This window comes from Podarcis melisellensis (assembly GCF_964234715.1).
Source record: "Podarcis melisellensis genome assembly, chromosome: 9".
In the NCBI taxonomy this organism is placed as follows: domain Eukaryota; kingdom Metazoa; phylum Chordata; class Lepidosauria; order Squamata; family Lacertidae; genus Podarcis; species Podarcis melisellensis.
In genome coordinates, this window is record NC_138541.1 from 17,619,605 (window position 1) to 17,632,832 (window position 13,228).

Here is a 13,228-nt window from a genome sequence, read left to right on the forward strand (position 1 = left end):
TTTTTGTATTATTCTGCTAAATTGCTAGGTCTTCATTGCCGCGTAGCGATTTCAAATGCTTGGAGGATTTTATTTATTTATTTATATGTCTTTTCGTTACAAACGAGAGCAGGTTGTAAACTGGCAGCATTGCTGGCTTGCTTGCTTCGGATTGTCTTACATTTAGCCTGTTTGAAGGCTTGAGAGTGAATGACAGAAGAAAACACTGATAAATTGTTAGGCTCTCCCAAACATTCAGAAGTTTTGGAGTTCCTGCCAATGACAGATGGTTTCTCTTCGCTCATCCCTTGTCTTCTTGACAGCATTTTCCTGCACTCTGCAGAATCTCTCCCCGATGTGCATTCTGTGGAAAAATAATAATCTGCTTCCCTGCTCCATCCACTTTTGTGCTCCTTGGTTGAGTGGCGTCCATATCTGATGGAGTGTGAAGTCGTCTTCACAATGCAGTGTGCCAACCTGGTGTATCCAGTGATTAATCAAAAGCATCACTACTTCCTGGGCTTTTGTTTTTAAGAAATAATGATTTCCATTTCAAATCTGCCATATATTTGGGGTCCTGGTCATGAACAAGTTGGCAGAGGAGTGGAGGGTTGGCAGCTAAAACCTAACCCACTGGCTTGTCGCCAAGTTGCAATATTTATTATTATTATTATTATTATTATTATTATTATTATTATTATTATTATTATTTGTCGCTTTTTTTAACCAGAATAACTCAAAGCGACTTACAATATATAAACAAATACATACATTAAAACCAGTGTGAAAGAAAACAAACAAAAATATAAAAGACGATCCTAATTTGAAAAGGCAAGATTAAAACACCCCACCCACTCAAGAAGACAACAAATAATTAAAAGCCAAAGGCCGGGCAAATGCTATTCCTCCACACTCCACACACACACACACACACACACACACACACACACAGTGAGAGAGAGAGAGAGAGAGAGAGAGGGGGTGGAGAAAGATAAAGCACAGTTTGTTTAACCCAGGCTTCCTCAACCTCGGCCCTCCAGATGATTTGAGACTACAATTCCCATTATCCCTGACCACTGGTCCTGCTAGCTAGGGATCATGGGAGTTGTAGGCCAAAAACATCTGAAGGGCCGAGGTTGAGAAAGCCTACTTTAACCTCAACAGTACAGAGATGAACAGGACAAAAGGGATCTGATAATGTTTCTTAAAAAAATAAGCAGTTCAGATTTGACTTGCCCAAGAGAAATGAGTGCCATAGTTCCCACATGTGTGCACATGCACATACGTACACATCTCCTTACTGCTGAATTTAGTTCACTGGTGGTGCAACTCAAGAGCCTTGGAGCGACATTGGAACAAAAATATCTGCCTTAATCCAGAACCTTTTCAGTTCAGATATATTTTCTCCACCACCTTTTCCTGTGGTGCTGATGCTGGCTAATTCTGATTCCAATTTTACAAAGGAGATTTGGAGACAGAGAAGTCACTATTTCTTAATAATTTATTTCCTGCAGTTGTGTCCCACTTTTTCTCCAAGGAGCTCAAGAACCACCAAACAACCCTGTGAGGTAGGTTAGGTTGAGAGCCAGTGGTTGTCCCGATGTTGACTAATGTTGCCCAGTGAGCTTCATAGCTGAGGGGAGAGTTGAACCCTGATGTCCAAGGTCCTAGGCCTAAACTCTAACCATTACTCTACACTGGCTTTCATTTTGCTTGAGGCCTTCCAACAAATTCATGGCTGTGCAAGGACTAGTCTCCTAGATCCCTGTCTACTGGACCATCCCAGCTGTTAGAAAAGTAGCAGCAACAGTTGCTCACACGCTCAGCTGGAACAAGTCACAATCACCTACCCAACATACCTGCTGCATGCTTGATAAATCATCAGTGTGAGACTGTTAATTTATCAGTTTTGCTCATTACAGGCATGCTCTAAATAATTTCTATCCCTTTATGCAATTAAAAACCAAACCTGAAATCCACAGTAGATCTTCACCTTGGAGGTGCCAATCAGATGTTTGGTAATTAAGTGGATGATTTATTTTTCCTTGCTGCAGAGATTCCAAGCTACTCCTGCTTAGTTTGATATGTCTTAAGGCCTTTTGTTATAGTTTGAAAGCAAGATGTTTAAGCATGTCTGAAAACCCTTCAGATTTCCATATGGCTTTGTGGAAAGGGCTTGCCAGGGGTTAACATTGCTTCACTTCATATTCTGGGAGAAAGGTTTAGGTCTTATAAGCTTTTCCAGCCCTCATTAGGAATGCATTCTATAGTTTAGCTCCATGGTGTATGTGTTATTTTCCCTGTTCAGCTCAAGATGTGACTTGCATAAACAGCACCATCACAGGATTTTTGTCTCATATGGAAATTTCCAATCTGTCCCTCCTTTTTATATGTACAGAGCACTACTTACTGTCACAAAGCCAACGATGTAGACAAATGAATTCCAAACATGCACAACCATCTGAGGTGCAGGCCATTAAACTGCTGGATGCCTTTATATGCCCTCTACCAAATGGATTTCTCCATGCCTCGTGTCACAAAAGCTTTTTATTATTGCTCCCCATTGCATTATGAAGCCGTACGGATCATATAGAAGTGGAGAGAGGGCAGGCGGAGTGGTGACTGCAACTACTTTTGACTCTGGCTCCACCTACATTGGCTTTGGCTCCTGATTGACTCCCCCCCCCCACTGCCCTTCATAGGAAAAAAAGAACCAGTGAAAAATTGCCAAACATTCCCACCCATCTTTAAAAAGTGCAACTGCATGGCCTGCCAAGGATCATTTTGTGCCCATTTTGGATTACCATTGGGGTGGAAATGCTAAAGAAAAGAACTCAGGGCTTTGGGATCTGTTCATGCAATGCAAAATTCAGGAACAATTCGGGCAAAGAGCAGTGATGTTGGTTATATTAATGTGTACCAGTTGATGGGGGAACGATTCAAAATGGTGCTAAGAAGCTTTCTTCTTGGTGTACTTTTATTGAAGATTTGATATGGAAATTTGTATGTTGACAATAGAAGAGTACGACTTTCTTTGTGTTTTTGGAAGGTGGGGTGGTTCTAAGCATTAGGGAGGATATTTTATGCTAGTGATGCTTTGCGGACCTGCTAGAAATCAGATCTCTATAATAGCTCCCTGCTGCAAAGCTTAATTATATTAAACCTGTTAGATAAAATCCCTGCTCAGCTATGGAACTCACTGAGTGACTATGAGTCTGCCAACTTTATGTCTAAGCTACTCCTTATAGTTGTTTTGCAACTCTAGGCTTGCCATAGTAAAGGCAAATTACATATGTAACAAATACAGTAACCTTACTATTTATTTTATTTATATCTTGCTGTTCTCCCGGTGCAGGACCCAAAGTGGCTCACTGCATAAATCAAAGCAAAGACAACTAAAAAGACACAATGAATATAAATAAAATATTAAACACAATTAAATAAGTAACCCCATTAAATTAAAAACAGCACCTAAAATGCTTAAATCCATTTCAAAGTAGACACACAAAGTACAGCATCCACACTCAGAAGACTCTGCCGCAACAGCTAGTGGTGAAAAAGGTCTTTGCCTGCTCACAAAAGGAAAGCAGGCAGGGGGAGGGAGTTCCACGATATAGGAACAGTCACTGGCAAGACCTTCTCTTGTATCATGACCAAACATGTCTGTGAAGGTGGCAGGACTGAGAGGAAGGCCTTCCCAGAAAATCATAAAGCTCAGGCATGCTCATATAGAGAGATACAGTCCTTCAGATAGCCTGGACCCAAGCCATAGAGGGCTTTATAGGTCACCAGCAGCACTTTGAATTGTGCCTGGAAATGGACTGGTAGGCACTGAAGGCTTTTTTGTTCTCCCTGTAACCCGCTCTGGTCAGCAATGTGGCCACAGCATCTAAAGGCAGCCCCTTGTTGTCACAGTCCAGGTTACGGGCAGTCGGAGTCCGGGCTTGGTATGTCAGGACCAGGGTAGAGGTCGGGAAGCAGGAGTCAGCAGTCCAGGGTTAGCAGTCCAGGGGTCAGGAAGCCAAGAGTTCACGAATTAGGAAACCAGGAGTCAGGAAGCCAAGAGTCCAAGGGTCAGGAAACCAAGGGCCCAAGAGTCAGGAAACCAGGAGTCAGGAAGCCAAGGGTACAAGTGTCAGAATACCAGAAGTCAGGCAGCCGAAGCACAGCTAGGTGTGTAGCGTGCTGCTGTGCAAAGAGCCCTTGCCACCAGGTGGTACGAGTTTTCTGTCAAACCTCACCTGTGCGGCCGCGCCTTACCCTTCCAGACCAAACTCAGGAAGGCCCCAGCCCTGCAAGGCCCTACCAGTACGAGGGCCTGGCTTCTGCACGCTCTCCTGACACTTGTAGAGTACATTATGGTAATCCAAATGGGATGTAACTAATTTACGGGATGCAAGTAACTATGTTTACCCCTCTTCCTCCCCAAAGCTGAGTACCTTTAAAAAGGGGTAGGCAGCATGCATAAGCACCCTTACTGGTGTGTGTGTGTGGGGGGGTGCATCTAATTTAAATAACTGTGTACTTTATTTCTGAGTAGCTGTGTCTTAAGATTCCACTGCCATTTAGGAAGCCATCTCCCAGCCTCATTCTCCTCTCATCCATCTGCTCTCAGACTTCTAGTTCTGTTTTTAACTGGAACAACAAGCCAAAATCCACAGATTCTAATTTCTTGAAGACCATGTTGCACTTTTTATAGTAGGGAAAAGTTTCGCAGTTCATCACTAGCTCTTCTCTCTAATATTAGGATGTGTATTAAAACAATGTTTTTAAACTTCTCGTTTAAGAGGGCAGAGGGATTGGCATTAAAAAATATATATAATGGTAAAGGGACCCCTGACCATTAGGTCCAGTCGTGGCTGACTCTGGGGTTGCGGCGCTCATCTCGCTTTATTGGCCGAGGGACCCGGCATACAGCTTCTGGGTCATGTGGTCAGCATGACTAAGCCGCTTCTGGTGAACCAGAGCAGCACACGGAAATGCCATTTACCTTCCCGCTGGAGCAATACCTATTTATCTACTTGCACTTTGATATGCTTTTGAACTGCTAGGTTGGCAGGAGCAGGGACCGAGCAACGGAAGCTCACCCCGTCACAGGGATTTGAACCGCTGACCTTCTGATCGGCAAGTCCTAGGCTCTGTGGTTTAACCCACAGCGCCACCTGCGTCCCTTATAGAAAAGACTTATCCCCAGATTGTGGAACATGCCAGATACCAGACAGGCAGTGAAAGAACACAAATGGGTGGATCCTAGAGAAATCTGCTTTGTTGATGATGGAGACAAAGAGAGTGGAGCAGGAGAGAGCGAAGAAACTAGCCATGGAACCTGAACAGTGTCTGCCGGAGAAGAAACTACTGGGTGAAATGAACAAATGATCTTGAATAAGCCAATGTTATATGTGCCTTCTTTCTAAAGCATGGTGAGACTTGAAGGACCCTGTAATTTAGTCTGGTAACCTGTCAGTACATAGTAAGAACATAAGAAGAGCCTGCTGGATCAGACCAATGGCCCATCTAATCCAGCATCCTGTTCTCAAAGTTGCTACTTAGATGCCTGTGGGAAGCAGGACCCGAGCACAAGAATCCTCTCCCCTTCTGTGGTTTCCAGCAATTGGTATTCAGAAACATTACTGCCTCTGACCATGAAGGAAGAGCATTGTGTCTCCTCCATGAATGTATCTAATCTTTTAAAGCCATCCAGGTTGATATCCAGTTGATATCCATCCAGGTTGAGAGCCAGTGTGGTGTAGTGGTTAAGAGTGATAGACTCGTAATCTGGTGAACCAGGTTTGCGTCCCTGCTCCTCCACATGCAGCTGCTGGGTGACCTTGGACTAGTCACACTTCTTTGAAGTCTCTCAGCCTCACTCACCTCACAGAGTGTTTGTTGTGGGGGAGGAAGGGAAAGGAGAATGTTAGCCGCTTTGAGACTCCTTTGGGTAGTGATAAAGCGGGATATCAAATCCAAACTCTTAATATCCATCACTGCCTCCTGTGGGAGTGAATTCTATAGTATCTTCTTTTCTCTCTTCTGTAGTAGTGATCATAAATTGAATGGATGTAACAGAACTTGCCAGAGTCTCCAATACTGATGAAAACTCTAAACCTCCTCTTTGGGTTTTGCTCCTTGTAGCAATCAATCAATCAATCAATCAATCAATACCACGAAGAAAATCCGCTCACCTGTTTCATGCCATGCAAATGACTCATGAGAGTTTAGGGAAGTTGACTTCTTTGTTTCTCTAGTGACTATTCATTATCATAATCCCATTTGCTCTCCTGCCTCCTTGATGATGTTGTGGTAGACTAACTCAGTGAAGAATCCTGCAAGCTCAGGGGAAAGACAAGGGCATGGAAGAACATTAGGCCATGAATTTAAAAGGGACACCTTGTCCAAGAAATATATAAATAAATACAGAAAGACTGCTCCACTGACAGATACCGTGCATCCATTTTTGCGAACCTAAAAAATAATAATAAAGCCACATGAAAATTTGCGCTGGAGCTGTATGCACTTTTTAATAAAGAACACACAATGTACACATTTTGCATGTTTGCTGGCATTTAAATGCATTTCCTCCCAAAATAAGCTTTTGTGTGCATATTTAAAATTGAAACTGTGTTGCAAAATTCTGAGAAGTGTGTCATCCAATAGCTGTTTCCACACAGAAATCCAGGGCCAGCAAATAAAATTAGGTCAGTTCATTTTAAATTATGGACCAAATTAATCTCACCTCCATCACTAGACGTGTGTGTTTGAGGAAGGGAGGGAATGAGAGAGGGAGGAAATGGAAACACTAAAGAAAAATACTGTAATGTTTTTCTGCACCAGACAACGCTGACAAAAATGTGACCAGAACGAATTATCTGCAGGCAGCTTCTGTAACCTTAAGAATTATTTAAGCTAGGGCCAGGTTTGATGGTGCCCTTGGCAAAGTACCTTCCTTCCTTATTTATTTATTTATTTATTTTATTTTTAAAAAGTATTATTTTAGCCCCTACCTTTTGTCAGTGGGCCCCTCGGGATTACAGTGGAAGCAGCACTTCCTTCTGAGCCAAATACACAGAACCAGATTTCCTCGTGCTTGATCTAAGGGAGAATAAACAAAGTACGGCAAGTGAGTACGCTCCCATGGTGGTGCTTAAAAAGCTATGCTAGCTGGGGCTGATGAGAGTGGTAGTCCAAAACATCTGAAGAGCACCAGATTAGGGGAGGCCTGGTTTAAATAGAGGAGACTGTCTGAAGCATGAAACTCTTGCTGTTTTCCTGCTTGCCATCCAGTATTAAAGCTTTAACCATTTGGCCATTTAAAGAAAGAAAGATTTTGAAAGCAAAGGGGCCCATTGTTCTCCATGGTGCTGGAAATGCACTATAATCCCACATTTGATTAGCAATGCCTGAAAACAACCAAAATGCTTTGGCAACATTTTGCTCAAATGATCTTTCTCTCCCTCCCTCTCAGCTGAATAGTAAAGGTCTTTTCAGACCCAATGCCTTTATCATTATTTATTTACCGTTCCCCTCCCCCTCCTGCCCCAGCTTGGTCATTTGTGGGAAGCATCTATTTAATAGTCATTGGCTTTCATGTAGAAAAGATGACTGATGGCTGGTTTGTTTTCTATTTCAGGTCGTGGAAGCCAATTTGGTTGCTTTTGACTGTCACTGGATCATTATAAATGAGGTAACTGTCAGCTGAACGTGAATCCTGTTTTTATCCATACTGAGAGCTGGCCTTGACATTGCCAACAAGGAGCAATGTAACAGGAGCAGAGTTCAGGCGTGCTGGTGGGTGGGAATGGTGGTGGTTGTTTTTTATTAAAAAAAAGTAAGGCGGAAATAGAATTGAAAAGACTGTGAAGCTGAATAACATAAATGAAAAGCACTTCCCTGCTGAGCATGTTTAGTTTCTCTCCCCACCCCTACTTCTTTTAGCTGCAGTTCCTATTTTGGGGGATGTTTTAAAATAAAAAACAACAAATAACAAAACATCCAAAAACCAAAGGCAATCTTCCCTTTGTGAGTCTAATGAATCTTTTCAGTGGTGTTTGCTTGCTCTCCTCCTCTACTATCCTTAATTACGTTAAGTGGCTCAGTGCAAGCTGGAGAAAGATATACGGTACCTAATGAATTCCCATAAATTCCAGTGGAACTTAGATAAAAGCCTACATCTAGTCAAGAAGGGAGAATTATTTTGAGCCTGCAGGCCAACTTTCCCTGGCCTTGGTAAGCCAGAGTTGTATTTCTAGCACCCAAAAAACATCTACTCTTATCACTGTTTTGATGTGCATGCCTGACCCACAAATGATCTAGCATGGTACCAGCTCCTATCAGTGGCATCATATGAGCAGACACCTTTGCCCAAACAAGGAGAAAGTAACTAGGCCTCCACCTCCAAAACTAACCCAGGCCAATGAATATCTCCCTCTCTTCATTTGGGGAGACAATGGTTGCATTCAGGTGTCACACCAAATCATGGTTTATGAAGTCAAACCAGTTTGTTTTTCGGTCTGAATCTGTGTCAACTCACAAACCTTGACTTGAAAGGGAAAGTCAAACCAGGGTAACAAAACATGATTTGAAGTCACCTGCCACAGTTTGCCATTGCATCTGAATTCAGAAACCACTGGCAAGCCACATCTGGAAGCTGTTTGGTCCACCGTAAGAGGCTGCTGCAGTACGGAGCAGTGTTTCTCTCCTATTCACTCCTGCACAGGAGCGGACAGAGGAGAAACACTGCTCATTGACTTTTCTCAGAAGGATCCTTGGAAGAGTAAAAAATAAATCAGTGCTTCCCACTCCTCCACACTCCAGCACCGCAGTGGGGTGAAGGACTGCTGCCCCTGACTCTTTCTACTCAGCTGCTGGTTCTGAGAGCTAAAATGCCTTTAACTGCTCTGTATGACTTCCTCAGCTGAAACATTTGCAGCTGTTGGAGCCAGCAGCAGTGGAGGAAGCCAACAGTGGTCAAAGCGCTGTCAATATAGATGTAAAACTAAAACAATTTTGGGTGAGTTACTCTAAGAAACAGCTCATAAATGAGCAAAGTTAAGAAGAGGCTACCAACCCAAGACTTGCATATTGCAGCAGGGCAACCCACCCACCCAATTAAAATAGCCAGATAAAAAGGTATCTTTTGGAGGAGTCTTTAGAGGCCGCATAAAAGCTTTTGGGGAGCTGTACACACTCCGTGGTCTGCAGATTAGCCACCCTTGGCTTAGCAGTACATCCGAACTGGCTCACTATGTACTTGTTTGCAAATGCCATAGTGTGCAGTGCAGTTGCTTTCCACATATTTATTTATCTTTTTAAAATCCACTTAGAATGGATAGAAACCACTCAAAGCTCCTTTAAAAATCATTTCGTCACTGGCATAGACTATAATATAGCAAAATCCTATTCAGTTAGGTTGTTCTAGTATGATGGAGCATTCACTTGTTGTTTTTTAATGAGTAATATATTATGTCCACGTTACATGATTTTAATTAAGTGAGGCGGCAATTGGTCCCCAGTGTAAAGTGAATAGCACCTACTCTACCTGTATCTTCCACATCATGTATTGTTTAGAGAAATCATGAGCATATTCCTTGATCTGTTTTTGATTGCCGCAGACATCTGCTTTGATGTTTAATTATTAGATTGTCTTAATTGCATCACACTACAATAAATTATCTTAATCAGGGTCTACCTGCTTGTTTTGTTCTTAATTTATATTTCAGCGGGAAATCTGAGCTTTAAAGCAGCCCCCTTCTTTATGATGAGATCATGATTTTAAGCTGCCTATGAGAATCAGGAGTGCAAAATCTAAAAAATGGTTTCTACAACTGCAGATTTCAAATCCTGCAATTGGAAAAATTTTCATCTGTAATGCAATTTGTGCAAATTCATCGGGCTGTTGTTGTTCGTTCTCCTGCATATTTTTTCCATTTATTTAAAACATTTCTATACTATATTTCATCTGAAATGATAAGTTTAAAAATCTACAAGGCAAATATACATTTTTAAAATAAAAACCTTAAACTGCAAATTAGAAACACACCAGCAAGTTAAAAGGTAATTTAAAGGAAAGCAATGTAGGTGCCAGACAACAGCCTAAAAGGACCTATCCCTTTACATTTTTATACTGAAGATCTGGGAAAGAAACGCACTGAGTTTCATGGGGAAATTCACTGTAAGGTGATAAGATCTTAAAGAATTTCAGGTAGCGGGGAATAGCTAAGAATTGTGCTAAATAATGAAGTCTAATCTTAGGCTTTTGAAAAGTCTCCCCTAGGCAGGCTCTTCTACAGTAGAATCTGAAATACTGCTTCCATTGGATTCCCAATAATGCCACCAAGGCAAACATAACTTGGTGTATAACAGTAAAGCCCAGAAGCAGAGTTCAACATGCTCTGAAGCTCTGAATTGTCATAATGGGCACATAGCTTAGATGAGGTTAGCCTAAGGATGGAAAACTCAAATCACTGGATATGTTTTCCAGATTGGAGGGACCTGAATCTACCTATAGGGCTGGGGGAGTTATGTTGTTGCTATGTTCTGTATGTTGTGGATTTATACTGCAGATCTCCCTGTGGTACTCAAATGAATGGTGGTATATAAATTTAATAAAAAATAAGGAGCATGTTCTCTTTGAAGCACCGATCTCTGACACATAGACACACTCATTCTAATCATATATTTTCTAGAGCTGAGTATTAACAATGAGTAAGATTCTTGTTGGGCAGGGCTGTGGGGAGCCTTTTTTTAAAGAAGGAAGGAGGGATTAAGTGTGGGAGAGGAGGAAACACTCAGGTCTTACAAACAGGAACAGCTGACAGCACTGGTTTCTTTACCAGCTGAGAAGCAGGCAACCAGGTCCATTTTTTATGTTGTCAGTGATGCCTCCATTTGCCAGAGTTTTTCCCCATCTAGCCTCTAATGGTCAAAGCATCAAAAATCTCCTGCAGTTGGCAGACCAGGGGTAGTCATGGATTCAAAAGATCAAGCAACCAAACCAGTTTATCTGTTCCCAAATAAGAGGGAAATTTTAAAGCAGGGAACTCAGAAAAGATGGCCTTACTTCTCACTCTGCCCAGATTAACTTCGGGTCCTTTGTGCAAAAGGGCTGTAGCTCACGGGTGGAACATCTGCTCTGCATGTAGAAGATTCCAGATTCAATCCCAGAAATCTCCAGGTAGGTCTGGGAAATCTCCAGGTAGGTCTAAAACCCTGGAAGTCACTGCCACTGAATGTAGACCATTCTGAGCTAGATGGACCAATGGTCCGACTCAGTAGAAGGCTGCTCCCTTCATTCTTTCCTCTGTCTCTTTCCCATTTCCACCCACCCACCTTGGGATTCCTGCCTAAAATTTGTTATCAAACATCACCTACTCAGTTTTATCTCTGCAAGGTGCACAGGCCAGAAATATAAGACTTGTGGAGTTTCAATAAAACTTCACAGAGCACAGTATGGACCCTTGGGGCTGAATCTTGCCCATCACACATTTCACATCGCAAGAGACTCTTTTTTTAAAAGTAAAACTAAGATTCCCACACACTTTAGTGGCTTGTCAGGTCTCATTACAAACTCTGAAGCAGCAATTTTAATGAGAGCTTTTAAACCACAAAAAAGCATTTGATACCACACATTGCCCACTCTTGCTCTATATACTATGAACTTCAGTGGTTTTGTTTGCTCACTTTGAGATGTGAGAATATGTGGAAAATCTTTACTTGACCTGCTATTTTAAGTAATGCAGTGTATCAGTGCTCAGAACTGCAGTATACTGGAAAATAAGGTGCAGCAGTGATTTTTTATTTATTTCTTTAAAAATGTTCCTTTTGTATTAAAGTCTTTGTGTATGCAGTTGCTCTGTTTCTTAGCAAGCAATCTTTCACTTTCTAATCCAGATCAATGGAATAGAGAATAGGTTTTTTTGCCCTGCTTACTGGATCTCAAAATGTGTTTTTATTATTAATAGTACTTTAAGTTTTAGACAAGCTCTTGAGTAACAGAAATATGGAGAAATGATTTAGTTCCACCTCTTCAGTGTTCCCTTTCTCCAAAGATTAGTTGCCCCAAGACAGTTTGATGGTACTGGTGAGTAGACCTCCAGGACTGGAAAAGATTAATCATCGATCACAGGGATGTGGAATCATTTTCACCTGAAGGCTACATTACCCAAGTGAAAAGTTGTCAGGGGTCAAATATCAGCACTGGGGCAATATCTGCATACAAATGTATCTTAACTCCAAGGCTGGAGGAGAAATTCACATCTAAAGGTATACTTACTAACTCACTTTCCACAACAAAACCCAAACTGAAACACAAACCACTCTTCAAAACTTGCATTTCTCTGAATTTTGCAATCCAGTTGTCCAGCCAAGTAATGTGTAGAATAATGCATATACTGGAATAAACCCCACTGGTTTCACATGTACAGTAATGGGAACTGAACCATGAGTTGTCAACCATGAGAACAGAATGCTGGGCTGATTAAACCTTTGGTTTAATCCATCAGGGCTCTTCTTATATTCTTAAAATGTTTTCTCAATCCTGATTGTCAATCATCTCCACCAAAACCCAGCTTGTTCTTCTTACATCTCTCTGGATCAAAGCTCAGAAGTGATCCCACCCAATCACACAATGAGCAGAATGAGGTCACAGAACCAATCATATTTGATTAAACAATGACATAACTGAGACCGAGCAACTCAGTAGAACCTTTTCATAAGTAGTGCCCCCCCCATGACAAAAAGGTGACCTTTTTTCAGAACAGAAAAAAATGTTTGGGGAAATTGTTAGTATTTTCAGTGGAGCTCTTGTCCTGGGGCAGTTGTGTATGTAGAAAGCAACCTAAAAGATTTATTGGCTTATTTTCTTGTATATAGTAACAATAGTTTCTTCACCTCTCAGGAATCCTTAAAGAAAACCATGGACAAATCAGAAAAGGTTGCTTTAAAAATTAATTAAAGGTGTAAATAAAACAAAAACCATTCAACATAATTTATACTCTACAACAGCACAGTTGTGAATCACAGTTGTACTAGGCTTATAAAGCCTCACTACAGTGGCAATGCATATACTGTATTGCCAATACCACCTTAAGCCTTCTTTTCACTGAATTTTAGTCTCAAGATAGTTCGGAAAATGTACGATGTGTCTTAGGGCCAGCAACTGCCAGAAAGCAAAGGAAGAAAATAAAAAACTGTGAATTCTAATTAAAATGCACAAAAGTGCTGAATACTGAAGAAACAATGCTCTGTGCTTTTG

At 41.5% G+C, this 13,228-nt stretch overlaps 1 protein-coding gene across 7 annotated transcripts in view; it reads left to right on the forward strand.

Moving 5' to 3' along the window:
- GRID2 (glutamate ionotropic receptor delta type subunit 2) overlaps positions 1 to 13,228 on the forward strand; it is a 792,384-nt gene that overhangs the window by 489,095 nt on the left and 290,061 nt on the right. For all 7 annotated transcript variants that reach the window (XR_014171606.1, XR_014171607.1, XM_081924868.1 and 4 more), the window contains exon 5: positions 7,607 to 7,660. Coding sequence is in view for 5 of the 7 variants with exons in the window: in XM_081924868.1 (XP_081780994.1) it covers positions 7,607 to 7,660 (54 nt within the window). In the remaining 2 variants the exon portion in view is untranslated. The remainder of the gene's footprint in view (positions 1 to 7,606; positions 7,661 to 13,228) is intronic.